The sequence below is a fragment of the Myxine glutinosa genome, unplaced genomic scaffold (assembly GCF_964187855.1).
Source record: "Myxine glutinosa unplaced genomic scaffold, kmMyxGlut1.1 SCAFFOLD_2642, whole genome shotgun sequence".
NCBI classification, from domain to species: Eukaryota; Metazoa; Chordata; class Myxini; order Myxiniformes; family Myxinidae; genus Myxine; species Myxine glutinosa.
Window position 1 is genome coordinate 44,742 of NW_027618736.1, and position 18,259 is coordinate 63,000.

At 41.2% G+C, this 18,259-nt stretch overlaps 1 protein-coding gene across 2 annotated transcripts in view; it reads right to left on the bottom strand.

Annotated features, from left to right (window-relative positions):
* Positions 1 to 14,739, bottom strand: part of LOC144888237 (X-ray repair cross-complementing protein 5-like) — a 42,765-nt gene extending 28,026 nt beyond the window's left edge. The window contains exon 1 of one of the 2 annotated variants that reach the window (XM_078769472.1): positions 14,552 to 14,739. In XM_078769472.1, the coding sequence (XP_078625598.1) occupies positions 14,552 to 14,604 (53 nt within the window). In that variant the 5' untranslated portion in view covers positions 14,605 to 14,739. Of the gene's footprint in view, positions 1 to 4,146; positions 4,310 to 14,551 lie in introns of those variants that run through there. The other variant, XM_078769471.1, reaches the window with a different exon arrangement.
* Positions 14,740 to 18,259: the final 3,520 nt, after the last annotated feature.

Sequence of the window (18,259 nt, forward strand, 5' to 3'; positions counted from 1 at the left end):
ATAAACAAGTCATATCATTACAACCACAAATTAATAAATAATAAACAAGTCATATCATTACAACCACAAATTAATAAATAATAAACAAGTCATATCATTACAACCACAAATTAATAAATAATAAACAAGTCATATCATTACAACCACAAATTAATAAATAATAAACAAGTCATGGCATTACAACCACAAATTAATAAATAATAAACAAGTCATATCATTACAACCACAAATTAATAAATAATAAACAAGTCATGGCATTACAACCACAAATTAATAAATAATAAACAAGTCATATCATTACAACCACAAATTAATAAATAATAAACAAGTCATATCATTACAACCACAAATTAATAAATAATAAACAAGTCATATCATTACAACCACAAATTAATAAATAATAAACAAGTCATATCATTACAACCACAAATTAATAAATAATAAACAAGTCATGGCATTACAACCACAAATTAATAAATAATAAACAAGTCATATCATTATAACCACAAATTAATAAATAATAAACAAGTCATATCATTACAACCACAAATTAATAAATAATAAACAAGTCATGGCATTACAACCACAAATTAATAAATAATAAACAAGTCATATCATTACAACCACAAATTAATAAATAATAAACAAGCCATGGCATTACAACCACAAATTAATAAATAATAAACAAGTCATATCATTACAACCACAAATTAATAAATAATAAACAAGCCATGGCATTACAACCACAAATTAATAAATAATAAACAAGTCATATCATTACAACCACAAATTAATAAATAATAAACAAGTCATGGCATTACAACCACAAATTAATAAATAATAAACAAGTCATATCATTACAACCACAAATTAATAAATAATAAACAAGTCATGGCATTACAACCACAAATTAATAAATAATAAACAAGTCATATCATTACAACCACAAATTAATAAATAATAAACAAGTCATGGCATTACAACCACAAATTAATAAATAATAAACAAGTCATATCATTACAACCACAAATTAATAAATAATAAACAAGTCATATCATTACAACCACAAATTAATAAATAATAAACAAGTCATGGCATTACAACCACAAATTAATAAATAATAAACAAGTCATATCATTACAACCACAAATTAATAAATAATAAACAAGTCATATCATTACAACCACAAATTAATAAATAATAAAGAAGTCATATCATTACAACCACAAATTAATAAATAATAAACAAGTCATATCATTACAACCACAAATTAATAAATAATAAACAAGTCATGGCATTACAACCACAAATTAATAAATAATAAACAAGTCATATCATTACAACCACAAATTAATAAATAATAAACAAGTCATGGCATTACAACCACAAATTAATAAATAATAAACAAGTCATATCATTACAACCACAAATTAATAAATAATAAACAAGTCATGGCATTACAACCACAAATTAATAAATAATAAACAAGTCATATCATTACAACCACAAATTAATAAATAATAAACAAGTCATATCATTACAACCACAAATTAATAAATAATAAACAGGTCATGGCATTACAACCACAAATTAATAAATAATAAACAAGTCATGGCATTACAACCACAAATTAATAAATAATAAACAAGTCATGGCATTACAACCACAAATTAATAAATAATAAACAAGTCATGGCATTACAACCACAAATTAATAAATAATAAACAAGTCATATCATTACAACCACAAATTAATAAATAATAAACAAGTCATATCATTACAACCACAAATTAATAAATAATAAACAAGTCATGGCATTACAACCACAAATTAATAAATAATAAACAAGTCATGGCATTACAACCACAAATTAATAAATAATAAACAAGTCATAGCATTACAACCACAAATTAATAAATAATAAACAAGTCATAGCATTACAACCACAAAGTGGTTTCCAGTTCAGATATTTTTACACCTGTTCGTCAAATCTGCTGTTGCCACTTCAACCTAATTAAAACCATGTTTTGCAAACTGGATTCATCGTGTTTTTCTGTTGCATCTTCATTCCCGTGTTGCTGTTATATCCGGTCCAATCTTTCGTGTTAAATCGTATCTTGTGCTGTACATGTCAAATTCTTTTTTCGTGTTGTTCAAGGCCTACTTTAGCTCCGCCTTGTGTAGCAACTGTGAAAATCGTGACCTTTTTGTCTCCACATTGCTCATTTTGCTTATTTGTTCCCAAATATTTTATTTCTACCTGCTCAACATTATCCTATTTCCCCTCCTCACTTAGAAAACAAAAACAAACAAACAAAAAAACAAAAGAAACATTATTTTTCCACTCCACAGTGATGTCATTCTACTTTAATTTTCATCTGCCTGTACTTCCTGTATTCCATTATTTTCCCCCCCTTTCTCAATATTTTGAATATAAACGGTTCTTCCTTTAAAATAATTTCAAAAAAGCTTCACTTTCCTTACTTCTCCATAAGGAGTGCCCCACGTGTTCTTAATCTTCACTACGATGTATTCCTCTTCATTGCCTTCTTCTTCACGAAGATTATTTTCCAAAGTTGTCTGTCATCCAAGTGCTTGCCGTTCTCCCACACCAATAGCACCATCTTTCCTGTTCCTTATATGAAAATTCTTACCTCCCATTCATATTTATCTCCATTTATACAATTTGGAATCAGCATCCCTCCACTTCATATCCCCCCCCCCACCCCCTCAATAAAGCTTCATGTCCCACCTTTCTGCATCCCTCCTCACCACATCCTCAATCCTTCCACCTCACCCTACCCCCATTTTGCACCCTCGCAATGCCTCATCCCCTGTCCCTACCTGTGTGGACCTCAAACATCCAAGGTCTCCATTCCAACCTGACAGAGCTATCAATGCAGACCACTGCCAATAAACCGGACATCATCTGTTTAACAGAATCCTTCATCCCACAGGATGTCCCTGACTTCTTAGTGTCTCTCCCCGGATATTGTCTTCTCCAATTTGATAGGCCCGAATACCACCCCGGCAGAAGAGTTGCACTTTACATCAATAACTCAATTTCTCACTGCCCTTGTATTGATTTTACACCTCCCAACCCACAGAAGTACTTTGGCTGCAACTTCCCGTCTGCTCTCTTGTTTGTCGGTGTCTTGTACCTTCCTCTGAACAGTGACTACTCCATCTACATCTACATTCTCTCTCCCACTCTCTCCCTGACAACAATGACTAATGTTTAACCACACATCCCAACTCTCTCTTCCTCACATGTGGTGATTTAAATTGTCACCATGCGAATTGGCTCGGTGTTGGTACCTCTATCACCAGCCATGGCACTTCAGCAAAGGACTTATGTGACTCCTGACTCAATCTGTGAACTTTTCGAAGAGGGATGCAAATCCTCCCTTCTGGACTTGGTGATGACAAATTTCCCTGCAAATGTCACCTGCTCTTCCTCTGCCCCAATTGGTTCATCTGATCATGTGCTTGTGAAATTCAGCATCTCTCTGGCAATTCTCACAGAGCTGCCTCGGCCCCGGCAAGTCTGGCATTTCACTCAGGCAGTTTGTCAGGAACTACAAGCAACCATCTCTCTTCATGATTGGTCTCCAATATCTATTGCCCCTGATATTAACTCAGCCTGGGAATTCTTCCACAGAAAACTTCTCTATCTTATGCACAGATCCATCCCATCTCATCATCGGTTATCATACCCTTCTTATCACCCATGGCACACTGAATCTTGTGGTGAGGCAGTTGCTCTGAAACAACTTGCCTTCTCTTCCTGGAAAGAAAACACGACCCAAGGCAATATCAGCACATTCGACAAAGCCCACAAGTGTGGTTTTTTCTTCCTCAGAGTTTACTGCTGCATCCATGTTGTCCACCCCGTGCATCCTCTCCTAGCCCCGATTCCTCCCCACACCTATTTTTTGTCCAGGTCTCCCTCTATTTTGTCTTTCAACCCTGCAGTTGGTGTTCCCCATCTCTCTTCTGTTGGTTTTGTTACATTGCATCCTGTTCGGTTCAGTGATATAACTCTTCCATGAAATATCAACATTGTATATTTTTAAAATCTGATGTGCAGCTTTGCAGATAAACAGGCTGATGGGCAATTTATAAAGTGCGTTCACGAATACTTACGATGATCTTTGCAGGACATCCATGCTTACCACGAGGGCATCCAGGACTGCATCATTGAATGTTAAGGCTGAATAATTTAAGGGTGGCATACAAGATAGCACAAACAAAGCAAAAACATGCAAAAATGCCCACCAAAACATCTACAACACAACAACAACAACAGGCATTTTAAGGCCATTTTCCCTGCGAGAGCGGGGGTTAGCCTTGCGGGCCCCATGACAATCTTCTCCATTTTGCCCTATTTTCTGCATCTCCCCTTGTTAACCCCCTTGCCCGCATTTCTTATTCCACCATCTTCAACCAAGTCTTTCTCGGTCTTCCCCGTCCTCTACTTCCTTCTACATTCATTTCCATCACTCTTCTCAACCAGTCACTTTCATCCTTCCTCAACACATGACCAAACCATCTCAACCTGTTCCTCTTCACAGCATCCATCATAGGCTCTATTCCCATCATCTTTCGCAATTCATCATTTGTCTTCCTCTCTCTCAACGATACTCCGCACATCCACCGAACCATTCGCATTTCCACCAGTTCCAGCCTTCGTTGCTGCTCTACATTCATGACCCATGTCTCGCTCCCATAAAACATAACACTTCTCACACATGCAGCAAACACCTTTCCCTTCAACTTCAGCTTCAATGACACTCCCCTCCTCGTCAGCACGCCACCCAGTTCCCGAAACATCCACAGTCTAACAATAATCCAATCTTCTTTTGTATGCAGCACAATGCTGCAGGTAGCATCATTTGCTGGGACACATCTGTGCTGCTGATGCAAATGGTTCGGTGGATGTGCATCTGTTCGGACACATCTGTGCATGCATCTGTGCCCCATCGAGGATAGAGCAGAAATTTGGATTTTGACTGTGGTGTTGCTGATAGCTTGCCTGCTCTTCACAGAGGACACTGTGGGATCTAGAACGTCCATTAACCAATGCCGGATGGCAGGGAGACCAGTTCAACGTCCATCTGGGGGACGGTATGCACATTCATGAATTACCCTGCATGTGAAACACTGAGACGAGAGTTTGTAGCTGGGTCGAGGTCCCAACCCAGGCTAGACAGCTCAGAAGCGACTGTGCATACCTCAAATACCTATTTCTAAATAGTGTAAACTCACAAATTATCGTATCTGGATCTTCACCACAATCAAATCAATTGGTACTTATGAAGCACACAACCTGTAAACCAAGCTTCGGCCAAACCCGTCCATAATTACCTGCTCACAGACAAACAGACTAAACAGTAAATATTCCGTTCTTTCATAACCTCCACAGAAAAGAAATATGCACCAGCTCGGCTTGACACTACAACCCACACTTATAAGCATCATCCAGAAGAATGTATCATATATCTATTTGTTCCCTCAATCGCCTCAACCAATCTCTGGGGGATCAGATACAACTTTAATGCCATATTCAGGTCAGGAAGAGCTCATATAAATTGTCTGTTCTCACTTGACAAAGAGGGAGTTGGTGGAATCTGACAGGGGTTTCAGTATTTGATTAGGCCAATGTCATGTGTCTAGCCCCACGGAGCTCGATTTTTCATTTTCGCCCCAAGGTCAAGGTCACAAGGTCACGAAATTTAGAAAAGTCGATTTTTTATGGTTTTATTACATTGTTCGCTTCCTGATAGGGTGAAATGTCATACATGATCTTATATTATCACATACATCATGAAATACAAGTTGTCCAACAAATTTCAGAATCTTCGACCTTTGAAGGTCACAAAGGTCAAAGTTTCAAAGTTGTCGGAATCGAACCGAATTTTCGGTATTGTGCAGCTAACTACGCTCATAACTGATTATACATTATTTTCTATCTCATTTCAAGGTCAGTAACCTTCGTTTTGACATTTCAAGGTCACAAAGGTCAAATTTTCAAAGTTGTCGGAATCTAACCGAATTTTCGGTATTGTGTAGCTAACTAACCTCATAACTGATTATACATTATTTTCTATCTCATTTCAAGGTCAGTAACCTTCGTTTTGACATTTCAAGGTCACAAAGGTCAAATTTTCAAAGTTGTCGGAATCGAACCGAATTTTCGGTATTGTGTAGCTAACTAACCTCATAACTGATTATACATTATTTTCTATCTCATTTCAAGGTCAGTAACCTTCGTTTTGACATTTCAAGGTCATAAAGGTCAAATTTTCAAAGTTGTCGGAATCGAACCGAATTTTCAGTATTGTGGACCTAACTAACCTCATAACTGATTATACATTATTTTCTATCTCCTTTCAAGGTCAGTAACCTTCGTTTTGACATTTCAAGGTCACAAAGGTCAAATTTTCAAAGTTGTCGGAATCGAACCAAATTTTCGGTATTGTGGACCTAACTAACCTCATAACTGATTATACAGGGCGAGTCAAAAGTAGCGCCCGATTTCTGTTTTTTCGGCCGTCAGATTCTTTCTGGGATGTCATGTTGTTAATAATTGTCAGGTATAATTGTTGTTAATAATTGTTGTTAATAATGTTGTTGTTGTTGATAATAAATATTGTTAATATTGTGAATAATAAATAATTGTTAATAAATAGAAATCTGGCGCTACTTTTGACTCACCCTGTACATTATTTTCTATCTCATTTGAAGGTCAGTAACCTTCGTTTTGACATTTCAAGGTCACAAAGGTCAAATTTTCAAAGTTGTCAGAATCGAACCGAATTTTCGGTATTGTGTAGCTAACTAGTCTCATAACAGATAATACATTCCTATTTATATTTTTTCAATGTCGATTTTTACCTTTGTCATTGAATACCGCTCGCTCGTGAACCATCGTCGTCTCCTGACTTGTCTTGTTTTTATCCTCTTGCACCGGCGACGCAGAACGCTAGTTCTGTGCTTGAATTAGCAACTATGTATGAAAACCTCGAGTCCGTTTCAACTTCATGCATTTGCAAAGTATAGGACTTCACTCAAGATCAGTAAAAATGTCAAAATCTATTTATTATTTAACAACAAGCACCCACCGTCCCTCCACCACACCACCCCACACCCCGTGACAGCTTACCATCAAGAAAGGAAGTGTGCTGGAAGAAGGTATCTTTAAAATAGCAATCTATTTGCCGAGTGTTTTACAAACCATATGTGGAAAATAAGAGATGAGAACACAAACACTAAAAACGCCCAAACCGTTGCAATACAAAATGATTAAGTGAGGTGCCGACATTTGCCAAGCACGTGCAAAAATACAAACACGCGCTTTTCATTGTCCACCAGAGGCTTAGAGTATGCCTGTTACGAGCCGGCTCCGACAAAGGCATCCTTGCTTTGCCGTGATCAAAACAGGACTTCCCGGATGTCTGCTGAGACACCAGATATGCGGGGTCATTTGGACAAAAGGGTCAAATGCTGTCATTTCACAGGCCTCCAGATGTGTCAAACTGAGGCTCCACAATTCTCATCAAAAGTTATTTGTGGTCTCTCTTGTTGTCAATAAAGGCGACAAAATAAAAATTGATCTTATACACAGACTGCTCTGTGATATGTCTGATCATATTGGGAGAGGAGAATGGAAGAGGGATCAAAGGTCAATTTATATCCATAGTTTTGTCAAGTTACAAAAATAGATTCATTATATTGCAGCATATTGCAACTTGTGAAACATTACATACGAATATAAAGCCCGTCAAAAATGGCAGGATGGAACAGTTTTTGACGGCACAGCCACGTGGGCATGCCAAAGTCTGAAGTCTGGGCCAATGTCGTTATGTATGTTTGTTTGTATGCGACGAAAACGTCTTCTTCTTCTTCATAATAAAATTAACACCCGCTAAATTAACCCTCTTAATTACGTTTAGACTGCTCAGACCCACCCCTCAGATCTTTGACGACCCTACAATTCTCCCAAGACCCTCAAGACAACCAAGACCCCTGAAGACCCAAAATACCCTGAAAGACCCAAAACACCCCAAAGACCCAAAACACCCCAAAGACCCGAAACACCCCAAAGACCCGAAACACCCCGAAGACCCGAAACACCCCGAAGACCCGAAACACCCCGAAGACCCGAAACACCCCGAAGACCCGAAACACCCCGAAGACCCGAAACACCCCGAAGACCCGAAACACCCCGAAGACCCGAAACACCCCGAAGACCCGAAACACCCCGAAGACCCGAAACACCCCGAAGACCCGAAACACCCCGAAGACCCAAAACACCCCAAAGACCCAAAATACCCAAAACACCCTGATGATCCAAAACACCCTGATGATCAAAAACACCCTGATGATCAAAAACACCCTGATGATCAAAAACACCCTGATGATCAAAAACACCCTGATGCCCCCAAAGACCCTCAAAGATCCTTTAGACCCAAAATACCCTTAAATACCCCGAAGAACCCCCCGAACCAAAATACCCCAAAGACTCTTAAAGACCCAGAGGAAACAAAAGACCCTTAAGACCCAAAAGCCCCTGAAGACACCGAAGACCCAAAAGACCCTGAAGTTCCAAAAGACCCTGAAGATCCAATCCACCCCAAAGACCCCAAATACCCTTAAAGGCCCAGATGATCCAAAAGACCCAAATGGCCCTGAAGACCCAAAACACCATGAAGACCCAAAAGACACCGAAATGGTCAAAGATGCCTCTCCCTCTGAAACAACGTGTGGTGAGGCGCGCGGAGCTCGCCGAGTCACGCTAGTTTGTCCAATATACTACTGCTTTACGCACATTAAAACGTTTCGATCACAATTGAAGACCATAGAATTATAACCAGGCTAAGTCACATTTTTATAGATATTGAGTTAGTGACATTTTTACATAAAAGATGGCTCTCTCCATCGTCTAAAACCACTACCTGGGTGATATCTGTATCATGGCCTGAACTAGAACCGAGTAAATAGGTCAAAATACAGAATTACATTCAGGCTAAGTCCACCTATGTGACTTAGCCTGGTTGTAGTACTCAACGTGAAGTGGGCACATGGCTCATGCCTGTCAGCCATTTTGCTGAAGTCAGCTTAGCTCATGTTTTTATGACCTGATACATTTCATATAGTAAGGGAAACATATGAAAATCTGTTAACTAAATTGTTACCAAACAATTTCTTCACCAATATGTTTGTAAAGGTGTGTAATAACATGTGTTAAAATGTTGAAGGTCAACACCCGTGGGAAACCCAGAAAAAAAGCTGTTGAATTCGGGTACCGAAAAATTATTTTCGAGAATTTTTATTTTTTTTAATCGGCCCTTAAGTAACTTATGAGGGGTCAAATAAGGGTTTTTCATGATTCTGAGTTGATTGTTAACATTTATATTTCACCACAGACACTCCTTTGTGGAAAAATAATTTCTAAATATATCTCATTTTCTACTTTGCAGGACATGGAGTCTAGCAATATGGATGAAGACGTTACTCCACCTGTGCTCAATTGCTTCATCTGTGCACGCTCGGATACACCAGCTGAAAGGCTCATACAGGCAACTCCAAAGGGATACTCAACTTTATTGAAACAAGCAGAAACTGTCGAAAATGTTACTGTTGTGGAACGTATGAAGGAGGCTCAAAAGGAAGGAAAACTGAGGTACCACCAGAAGTGTAAAAATGATCTGTACAACAACTTTGTTGCAACCACCAAGAAGTCAGCTCAAGCATCAAAGGCAGAGAAAGAGTCATCAAAGTTGAAGAGAAGACGCACTACTTGTGAGTTCAGTTCATCAACTGGCTGCAGTTCTAGAAGATCACAGTCAGTTGACCTCCTGTATAAGGATGTATGCATTCTTTGCAACCAACCAGCCCAGCTCTACAAAAATAATCCAGCACAAGCTAGAAAGAAATACAGAGTGCCAGATAATTTGACTGCAGATACACTGAAGGCAAGCTTGCTGAAGACAGCACGGAGTCGCGGGGATGACTGGGGCACTGAAGTCACTGGACGCCTGGAAGGGATCAACGACTTGGTAGCAGAAGAAACACTGTACCATTTGCGATGCAAACTTATGTTTGCGAGAGGTGACAGTTTGTCCAAGACTGATGAGGAAGGAAAAAGGAAGAGAGGACAGAGGAGTATTGATGAGGAGCGAGAGGCAGTTTTTATTGAATTCTGCGAATGGTTAGACTCAGAATTAGAGCATGGGGTAATGAACATGGACCAAGTCCATGAAAAGCTGCAGGAGTTTGATCAGTCAACCCTCGACTCTGATTCTGCAACTGGTCCTGACGGCATCAGCCCAGGGGTCCTAAAATCATGTTCTTCTGCTCTTTCACTCCCTCTTTCTGTTCTCTTCACCCTCTCTTTTGCTCAAGGTCATCTGCCATCTGCTTGCAAATCAGCCAACATCACCGGTTTGCACAAAAAAGGTGCAAAAACAGATCCCAGCAACTACAGACCAATCAGCCTTCTCCCAATTATCAGCAAAGTCATGGAATCCATCATTGCTTCAGATATTAAATCTTTCCTCTTCTCCAATGGCTTGATCTCTGATCATCAATTTGGTTTCAGACCTGGTCACTCTACTCTGGACATGCTGCTTCTGCTTTCTCAACAATGGATGGAGGTCCTCAACGCCAAACAGGAAATTAGAGCTGTCTCCCTTGACATTTCACGTGCCTTCGATACGGTCTGGCACCCTGCTCTGCTCACCAAACTCTCCTCCTTTGGTATCCATGGAAATCTCCACGCATGGCTGGTGGACTTCCTCTCTGGTCGTAGTCAACGTGTGGCCCTGAATGGGTTTCTCTCATCTCCTCTTCCTGTTCAGGCTGGAGTTCCCCAAGGTAGTGTTCTGGGCCCTGTGCTTTTTCTGGTCTTCATCAATGATCTCTCTGACTCTCTTGAAAATGCTCTCTATCTCTTTGCTGACGACTCTACTCTCTATCGCTCCATTCCTCATCCCTCAGATCGGCAGTCTGCAGCCTCCTCACTCTCTGCAGACCTGGACAAAATCACAGACTGGTCAAACAAGTGGAACATGTCTTTCAATCCTGACAAATCTCACACTCTTACAATGTCTCTCCGAAAGGACCGACTGGACAACCCTCCCATCTACTTTCTCAACAATCCTCTCCAAGAAGTTCTGTCGCTCAAGCTTTTGGGTCTCACTATCTGCCATGATCTTTCTTGGGAAAACCACATTTCCAAGCTGGCCTCCAAAGCCAGTCGCCGACTGGGCATCCTCCGTCGTGCGAAGTCCTTCCTTGGCACACCTGAGCTCCTCACCACATACAAGGCTTTCATCCGCAGCTCAATGGAATACTGTTCCCCCCTCTGGGCTGGTGCTCCTGCCTCACACCTTGCTCGGCTTCACGCTGTTGAGGCCAAAGCTTTCAGAATCATTGGAATCTCCTGCGATGTAGTCAACACCGAGGGCCTTTCACTCACTCACCGCAGGCAGGTTGGTGGTCTTTCTGTCTTCTACCGACTCCTCTCTGGCCTTGCTCCCCCAGCTCTCTCTGTGCTCTGTCCCCCCAATATTCCTTCAGGTCGCACAAGGTCTGCCTGCAACCCTCTTATGGTTAAACTGCCAAAGTCTAGGCTCTCTGCTCACCTTCACTCTTTCATTCCCCTTTTCTCCCGCCTCTGGAACAAACTCCCCCACTCCCTTCAATCCCACTCCTCCCTCCAGGTCTTTAAAACAGCTGTTCACCACCATCTCTTATCTTCCCCCATGGAAAACCTTGATCTTTTCTACCCCCGGTAATTCACCCCAGAGTCCTTGCAGTGTTCATATGTTTTATTCCTCTCCCACCTCCCCCCAAGTCCTCCCGATGTCCCTGCTCTCAAATGTTGTGTTGTGTCCTTCCCCCTCTTCCCCCTCTCTTTTGTGTCCTTCCCCCTCTCTCCCCATCTTGTCTGCCGCTCCTTGTTTTTTGTGTTTTGTGTGTCGGTTTGTCTTTTTGTGTGATTAATGTTAGCTCTTTCACGAGCCTCGATCTTGTATACAAAAAAAAAAAAAGAAAGTCACCAGAGAAGAGCCTTTCTTATTCAAAGCATTGGCTAAAGATAAAACTTCTAGAGAAATACGAAGACACCTTGTATTTCACAACACAGGAAAGAAGGGCAGATGTACTCTGTCTCAAAGATGGCACCGACAATATTCTGCGAGCGCATCATGCTAATCTTGACCATGGAGATGAGAAGACTCAGATCATAAAGACGGCACTCAAGTTCATATCCAATGATATTGCCTTGATTGATTTAGGTCCAAAGTCATACCCCACCACACACAGTATGACTGACATCGATAGTCAGCTGACACTTGTTCCTGCAAGCCTTCAGATGTTCTTGAGACCGATTGTCAAGACAGACGAAAGAGTTGCCGTTTGGGGGCAGAATTTTATTAAGGCCTGTCGACCTCGGTCTGGAGTATTGCCACACCAAATGGGGCTTGCCATACAACTTGATCATAGATTTGGGTCAAAATGGATGCTCAACAAGTTCCACCGGCTGGGATACACCGAGTCTTACACGGAGACACAAAACTACAAATACTGCTTCCTTAATAGTAGGAGTGGAGATGATGTTCCAGATACTTCTGGCACTCTTGACACCATTGTGGAGGAAACCGATGAACAGATCAATGATGAGGTTGCGGTTGATGCTGCGCTTGAGGATCAATCAGTGATGACAGCCAAAGTGCCAGCCAGTGAACAACATGTTTCGGTACAACAATTCGGTACAACAATTCGGTACAACATGTTCTCAAGGAAGGCAGCGGCAGGAGTGATCAAACCAGAGACTCTACCTCCAACAGAGGGTGCAGCTGCACAACATTCACTCCGTGCCTACTTGCAGACCCGGGACTGGATCCTTCTACAGAGCATGTCTCTGAACCCCAGTGACTATGGATGGACAATAGGTGTGCATGGGTATGAGCCAGTTCCAACACTGGACCCCACGGCTCCTGAGGAGCTATTGCAGTTCACGAGCTGTAATTGTCATGGAGATTGCAGCAACCGGCGATGCAGCTGCAAGAAGAATGGGGTCACGTGCATCTCGGCCTGTGGAGTCTGTAATGGCATTGCATGCAGAAACTGCAGTCATGATGTTGTTGAGTCTGAAGAAGACATAGACAATGACTGTTGAAACTTCTGACATTGTGAATGAGAAATAACTCTTGAGTATTATATATGTATGTGAAATAAAAGCTACTTTGTGTGTAAATGTAAAAGTGAAAATATAAATGTTAACAATCAACTCAGAATCATGAAAAACCCTTATTTGACCCCTCATAAGTTACTTAAGGGCCGATTAAAAAAAATAAAAATTCTCGAAAATAATTTTTCGGTACCCGAATTCAACAGCTTTTTTTCTGGGTTTCCCACGGGAGTTGAACTTCAACATTTTAACACATGTTATTACACACCTTTACAAACATATTGGTGAAGAAATTTTTTGGTAACAATTTAGTTAACAGATTTGTGAAATATCTCATAAAATGCCCTTACTAATAAAATATAAAGGTAAGCTTAAATAATATTTCATTTATCCTCTGGAAAGCAGAGAACACAAAATGCATCATGGTATATCTTCCATTTCGGGGAATACATTCATTTTCTTCAGATTGGACTTGGCCCGATTGTAATACTAGACAACATGTGCAGGCAAATGTATTGAAAATCACATGATGTCCTATTCATAGTCAGATTCGTTGTCCATAAGGACGCAATTCTATATTTTAACTCTCACAAACCCAAGCTGATGAGCATGCATAGGCCTATAACAGACATACAGGTACTTTCAAGAAGTTCACCTCCCAGTATGATGCAAAAAGAGGTGCCTCAGAGGTATGCAGCTGTTTGGAAAAATACTTTCAGACGCATGAATCCAAACCTCGCTTGGTCTTATTTACTGATGGATGTCCTGGTCAAAATAAAAACAAAACTGTAATAGGTTACCTGCAACATCAGATAGAAACTGGACGTTTCGAAAGGATTGACCATTTCTTTTTGACCAGAGGACACACATTCCTGCCTAACGATAGAGATTTCGCCAGTATTGAAATATACAAAAGAAAAAGGACGGCCTTCGTTGTGGATGACTGTAAGGAAACCATCGAAAAAGCACGAGAACTCAATCCATTCAAAGTTGTAATGATGAAAAGTGGCGAATTCAAAGATTACAAAGCATGGTTAGATAAGAAAGTCAAAGCTCAAATGAAATATCAAACAGGGAACAATGTGCCTATCAGGAAACTGATGTGGTATTCGTATGGCATAAGTGAAGAGCTAGACTTTGGCTCCGAGCATTCCCGGCTCATACCTCATAAAAATGAGGTGTGGGCAAGGCACAGCTACAGTCAATTTGAGCCCTGGGTCAAGTTCAATCCATACAAAAGGAAAGCAAATGAAGCAGCCAACAATCCACAACAGAAATATCCTGATGGGCATGTTCCTCTTAAGCTAGAAAAATATAATGATCTTCAGAAACTAGTGAATAAGAATATCATACCTCGAGAACATCAGGATTTCTACCGAAATCTGCCACATGTTGGACATGTGCATCGCAAAAATGGCAACAATGATGAAAGTGACAGCGATGGTGACGATTACGAACACTGAATGAGGCCTTGTACTCCTGAACTACATGAATATCGACTAAACATTTAAACATGTTCATAATCTGAACGTTTCTAGTTATCTGAACATTTCTAGTTTTCTGAACATTTCTAGTTTTCTGAACGTTGGTCAAATAGTTACACTTTTATTGAATAAATCACTCATGATAAAATTACCGGTATATTTCTGTTCCTTGTGCTCTTTTAAACATTTACTAAGCAACGCCCACTTGTGTCAATATTACAAATGGGCCAAGTCCATTGTGACTTAGCTGGTTATAATATTATATAATATTAGCCGTATTGGGGTGTTGGAGTTTTGCCCTATTTTTACCCCATAGGAGTGATGAAAACATACATAACTGTTTCATTGAACCTTTTGGTGATGCAGGCATGAAACAAATATGATCACTTAAACGTAAGTGAGCAATATAAACATAAAAATATTTTTCACGTTTTTCTCGAAATGACTAAACTGTGACTTAGCCTGGTTATAATTCTATGGTCTTGAATTGTAAACACGTTATCATTTCATGGGGCACTGTATGAAGCCATGTGCCGGAGAAATAAATGAATGATGCTCTGATAATCTTCTTCTTCCTTCAAAAGTGGCACAAGGCTGCCGGGTATCATCATTGGCCGAGGGTGAGGCTGCGCCACTGATGCAGTGCCCTCTGTAGGTTAGGAAAGGAATTTTGAATGTGTTCAGGGTGCCAGCAACAGCTCGCCTAATCTTCGTGAAGAAGGACACCATTGGATCTTTAATGTCCACCAACCAATGTCGCAGTTTATAGCTGGGCCTAGATTCAAACCCAGGAAAGTGCACGTCCCTCGAGGTATAAGCTATTCTGTAAGCCTATGCTCTGCTAAATAATTAATAGGTGTGCAGAAAAATACAAGACCAAACAGTGGTGCCAAAAACAAAAAAGGATAGCAGGGGATGCAGATGAAAGATGGTACGAAGCATATTGTATCATGTTGAAAGTAAATATGCAACTTTAGACGCTGAAAAACCAATCATATGCTAATGAATGACCAACAAAGAAAACTAAAGGTTTGGGCATTAATCACTAAAATGATGGTAATTCTAAAGAAACCAGTCAAAGATGTGGGTATACAGATCAGATGGTAACGTAATGCAACACCATAGCACTTGCAGCTGTTTGGAAACTTATTGTCTCGCTGATTCAATTATGTAGCCTCAAGTCCTTCTATTTGCAGAGGTATATATATATACATATATTAAAAAAAAAAAATATATATATATATATATATAAGTTCAAAACACACCTGGTCACAAGTGTTGCCGGACTGACCGGGTCCTCAGTCGAGGTCCTCAGCATCATCCCGTTTCAGCCCTTCAACCTCGATATGGTCAGCTAAGGTGGGCCAGCAGGGGCACATACACATCCACATGCAGCAACTGCACCTGGATGCATCGATACCCTCACCCCCAGCCAGTGCGAACAACAACACCTCCACATCCAGAATCCACAGCACCAAACAAACATGGTGGAACACTCAAACACCCACCTTTATACCCTTCACGACTCACCAACAAAACACACCAAATCATTCATACACACACATACACACCCATACACACACAACACCAACAAACCAACCACCTACCCGTACATCATACACCACTCAACACACAAAAACACACAGTCATGCAAAAATTAATTCATGCAAAAACACACACCCTCACCCACTCACTCATATACACAAAATAAGAAATAATAATGGTAACAAAACAAACAAACAAAAAAAAAAAAACAGACAACCAACCTACACCGTTCGACGTGCCTCCATAAACTTCCTCCATATCCAAACTGAGCCTTTCAAGGCAACCTGGGCCACCTTGTCACACATCCTCCTTCTTTCTGTCCCACACACTCCCAGCCTAGCAAGAAATGCAGAAAAGGAATTGCCAATATACCCTCTACACCCCACCTCAAATGGCTGACACGAAACTCGCCAACCCTTCTCCCGGCACTCTGCCTCTAGCTCACTGTACTTTCCTCTCTTCCTCTCGTGCACCTCCTCCATGTTCTCTTCCCAAGGTACCGACAACTCCCCAAAGATGACATGTCTTGTTGCACTTGATCAAATGACAATGTCAGGCCGCAACCTTGTCACACAGATCTCCTCTGGGAATACCAATTGTGGCTTTAGGTCTGCCACCACCTGCCAATCACAAGCATCTGACAGCCCTCTTGCTTTCCACCTCCTCCTCTTTCCACCTCTTACCACTTGGCCCTCTTTGACAAACCACACCTCTCCCCCCATCAGTCTCCTTCTCCACTCTTCTCCCTCTCGATCTCAGCACCTCTTGTTGCACCATCTGCACCTGATCATGTCGTCACCTGTATCTTCCTGCTGCCAATGCTACTTACTGAGCATGCACTCAGTGCATGCTGCACCGTTCCCACACCTCCACACAAATAACATCTCTCCTCCTGCAACAACCCCCACAATCTCAAGTTTACTGGTGATGGAAGCACATCATACATTGCCCGCAACAGGAAATTCAATAATATTGGCTCCATCCTCCAAATCTCTTGCCACTTCAATATCCTCACCCGCACACCTTCCCACTTAGTCCAAGCACCTTGCTGTGCCTGACCGACTGCTTTCACATATCTCCCCTCCTCTTCCTTTCTTCTCACCTCCCTCTCAACCATCTTCTTCCTCTCTTTCACACATGCCTTTCCCCATCGCTCATGCTCCATCCACCCCAAGCCATGCTTCCCATGCTGAACCATCCCCATGACCTCCTCCTGTTGCAACCGCTCCTCCATCTCGTCCACTTCTGCTCTTGCATTCCACTTCCGACTTCCCTTCTTCTCTGGGAGAGCATTCTTTACCACTGCATCACTTGAATCCCACAACATCATGAACTCCCGCACCCTCACCACCTTAAACTCCTCGGTGAATGATGTCAAGGGGAACTGGTGTTTTCCACCCTGACCATGAAAGGCAATGTTCGTCAAACAGCGTGGGACTCCCAACCACCTCCTCACAAACCCACTCACCACAACCTCCATCCTCTCTACATGCCCAATTGCAATATCATACATCATCAATGGCCACAATACTTGTGGCATCAACCCAAACTTCAAACACCATACCTTCAACTTACCTGGCAAACCACATCCATCAATCCTCTTCAAACCTCTCAAAAGCTTGTTTCTGACCTCCTCCACTCTTCCCACATCATTCAACTCCACTGTATACCATCTTGCCAAACTCATCACAGGTCTACCAATGATGGAACCACCTCCCCTCCCAGCTCAAACCTGTGCATGTTATCCACCACTCCTCGTCTCACTACCACACTCCTCGACTTTCTTGCTTTAAATCCCATTCTTGCCCACCGCATCAACCTTTCCAGTCGTCCCAGTATCTCGACTGCTGCATCAGCGGACTGTTGGACTTCTTTAATGATGAAAGGAATTTTGAATGTGTTCAGGGTGCCAGCAACAGCTCGCTTAATCTTCGTGAAGAAGGACACCATTGGGTCTTTAATGTCCACCAACTAATGTCGCACAGTTTATAGCTGGGCCGAGATTCAAACCCAGGAAAGTGCACGTCCCTCG